Source organism: Marmota marmota, unplaced genomic scaffold, assembly GCF_001458135.2.
Source record: "Marmota marmota marmota unplaced genomic scaffold, marMar, whole genome shotgun sequence".
NCBI lineage: Eukaryota > Metazoa > Chordata > Mammalia > Rodentia > Sciuridae > Marmota > Marmota marmota.
The window spans coordinates 13,145,570-13,148,363 of record NW_026000206.1 but is presented as its reverse complement, the minus strand read 5'-3'; the positions used below and the strand labels follow the sequence as shown (position 1 = coordinate 13,148,363).

The 2,794-nt window shown below is 51.5% G+C and overlaps 1 protein-coding gene across 1 annotated transcript in view; it reads right to left on the bottom strand.

Moving 5' to 3' along the window:
* Znf511 (zinc finger protein 511) overlaps positions 1 to 2,794 on the bottom strand; it is a 3,403-nt gene continuing 609 nt past the window's right edge. Inside the window, exons 2-6 of the mRNA XM_015498463.2 lie at positions 2,650 to 2,723; positions 2,018 to 2,219; positions 1,818 to 1,942; positions 1,038 to 1,172; positions 1 to 377 (exon numbers count right to left, since the gene is read on the bottom strand). Coding sequence (XP_015353949.1) covers positions 299 to 377; positions 1,038 to 1,172; positions 1,818 to 1,942; positions 2,018 to 2,219; positions 2,650 to 2,723 — 615 coding nt within the window. The 3' untranslated portion in view covers positions 1 to 298. The remainder of the gene's footprint in view (positions 378 to 1,037; positions 1,173 to 1,817; positions 1,943 to 2,017; positions 2,220 to 2,649; positions 2,724 to 2,794) is intronic.

Below are 2,794 nucleotides of genomic sequence, written 5' to 3'. Positions count from 1 at the left end.
TTTGGTGAAAAATATTTATTTCATGTGCTTAAAAAGAATGTCCCTAGGGTGGTCCCTGCAGAAAGAGGTGAGCTGTCTCCTGAGCCTGCTGTTTGTCCCAGTCATCTCTGGAAGCTTTAAGTCCCCTGCCGCTTCTGGTAACTCACTGAGGGACCCAGACAAGGAGGGAAGCAAAGGCCCAGCCCCAGGGTGCCCACATGACAAGTGTGAGAGAGGCCCGAGGGCCATCAGCCCCTGCAGGAGCCCCATTCCTGCACTGTCCACACAGATGCCTGGTTCTTTCTCCCATCTGGATCTGTCAGTGGTGTTTGTTTCTTTTCTGGGTGCTTTTAAACCCTCGAGATGCACCTTGGCCAAAACAGATGGTAGAAGGCACTCTGGAATGGAAAACAGTTCACATCAAGTGATGGCACTTTCTTTGCCAACAAGCAACCCAACTCATAATAGCAGCCTTGTGTGTGATTCTTTATTCCTTCTTATTCTAGAATGTTCCCTCTCTCACTCTGTGCAACATCCAGGAAGTGGAGTCTGCCCTCCTGGGCCCTGAGGCAGCTCCTGGAGTCAGATCTGCTTCCTGTGGAAGACATTCCCAGGCACTGGCCACTCATTGAGATCTCAGCTGTGGCCCAGCTTTCTGTGGTGCTCATGTCCCGTTATCTACCATCCCCTGAAACCTGACCTCCCGTAGCGTCTGGGCCACTCACAGGCCAGTCTAGGCAAAGGTGAGAAGGCAGATGAGGGAAACACACATCCATCTTCCAGCCAGTTCAGAGTCTTCAGCGATTTTTTTCCCATGGTTAACATTTTCCCCAAAACCAGATTCCAAGTCAGTTTTAACTCCATACTAGAAAACAAGTCTGCCAGATTGTGACTGAAACAATTACAAGTGAAGGTCCCCCATGGACTGAGTGAAGTTAAAAGGGTAGTTTGCATTCCTGGACTTCATGGTACATAACACACCAGAACGTTCTGGTTTTCAACCTCATGAGGCCAACACTTGCCCAGTGTTACTGTCTCAAGAAGATGTCCACACTGACCTGTGGATGTAGGTCCGCTTCTCACCTACAGGTGCTGGGGGTGCTGCTGCAGGCTCGGAGCAGACTTCCATTGCATCCCCTTCATCCCTGAGGGCTGCAGTTGACAGGTCAGCATCAGACCTCCGTGTGGCTGGGCTGCAGAAGACAGAGTGTCAGCAACGGCTCAGCATAACTCCCACAGCCCTGGCTTCCCCCAGAAATAAACTTTCAAGCAAAGGACTCTTTTTTTCTTGCAAAGATATTCGTACTCTGTTGGCATAGTCTAATTTTACAGTGCAATTTCCAGGCTATCAAAAAAAAAAAAAAAAAAGGGGGTGAATGCTTATGGCAAGGTCACAGTTCACATAATATGCCCTGTATTTTATATATTTAAATATGATCATACTCTGTCTTTCAAATATACTGTTTTTATGGTGCCACATGGTATAAGCCTACCAAGGGGGAGGATGCTCATGGCTTTGGATGAACTCCATAGGCCCCTGCTGGCAGCTTCCTAACTCTGAAAACTAGGGCATGTGGGATTCAGCCCAGGTGCAAGAATGGGAAAGGAGTGCCTGCCATTCCTACATCCCTGTTTTGCTACTCCTGGCCAGGAACTCCTCTGACATTTCCCTTTGAGGGGAAGCTACCCTTTTTGTGTGACCCCTTTGAGTACTGATCCCCATGGTCAGAATGTCAGCTACCTGCAGGTATATACAAACAAAAAAAGCCTCCACCCATTCAAGCTGCTCTCACATCTCCTAAGACCAGGGGCGGCCAACAACCCTACTCCTCACGTACCCTCTGCTTGTCTTGGGCTTATCAAACCGGAAATCCGCGGGGTACAGGTGGAACCTCACCATGTGATCCTTCCGGTCTCGGCTGGTTTTAAACTTCTCTGGGCAACCTTCAATCAAGCACTGGTACTGCAAAAGATAGGGTGTCACCTCCCTGATCCAAGTCCCTAGCACAATGTGTGCCCAGCCTGATTAATTACCCACCATGTCCTGCCTCTCCGCCAGGATCTGGAAGAGGGAGTCATGCCACTCCAGAATGTGGGCATCCAGCAGATGTCCGGAGGGGAAGGCGCGGCTGCAGAGAGAGCAGGCATTCCCGTGTAGCATGTTGTAATGGTGCTGGTAGTCCTCGAGGGCAGCGAACACCTGGCAGCAGCCAGGGACCTGACAGGTGAACTCAGGCACCCTGGGAAAGGAGGCTAATCTCAACGGAGGAGGCACACTTTGCTAAAGCAGAAACCTCAATGGTGACTTTTCATCCAGAGTAAGAGGCCCAATAAAGCTCCTGAGGTTCTTTTGGTACTGGGAACTGAACTCAGGGGTGCTCTACCACTGAGATACATACAACCCTAGCCCTTTTCATTTTTATACTGAGACAGAGTCTTGCTACATGACCCAGGCTGGCCTTGAACGCTGGGATTAGAGGAGTGCGCCACCGCGCCATACTCCAAGCCTTACTTATTTAAAAAATGAAATTTCCCTAAACAGGCCACAGATGGAGTAGAAGCCAGTCACCAGACGTGCCAACGCTTGCACCGGAGGGTCTCTGTGGAGGGATCTGAGCCCTCAGCTGCACGAGGCGGTGCGGGGGAACGGGCGCGGGTGGAGTCGCTCACCTGGACCTCTCCGGCTCCTCGGCCACCTGGGTGAGCACATCCTGCAGGTAGAGATGCCTCTGCACGTCCCCGTCCTACAGGAGACAAGCGCGGAGGTTAAGGCCGGGACCCGCCCCAGCATCAGGCCCCGCCACTGCGCCCGTGT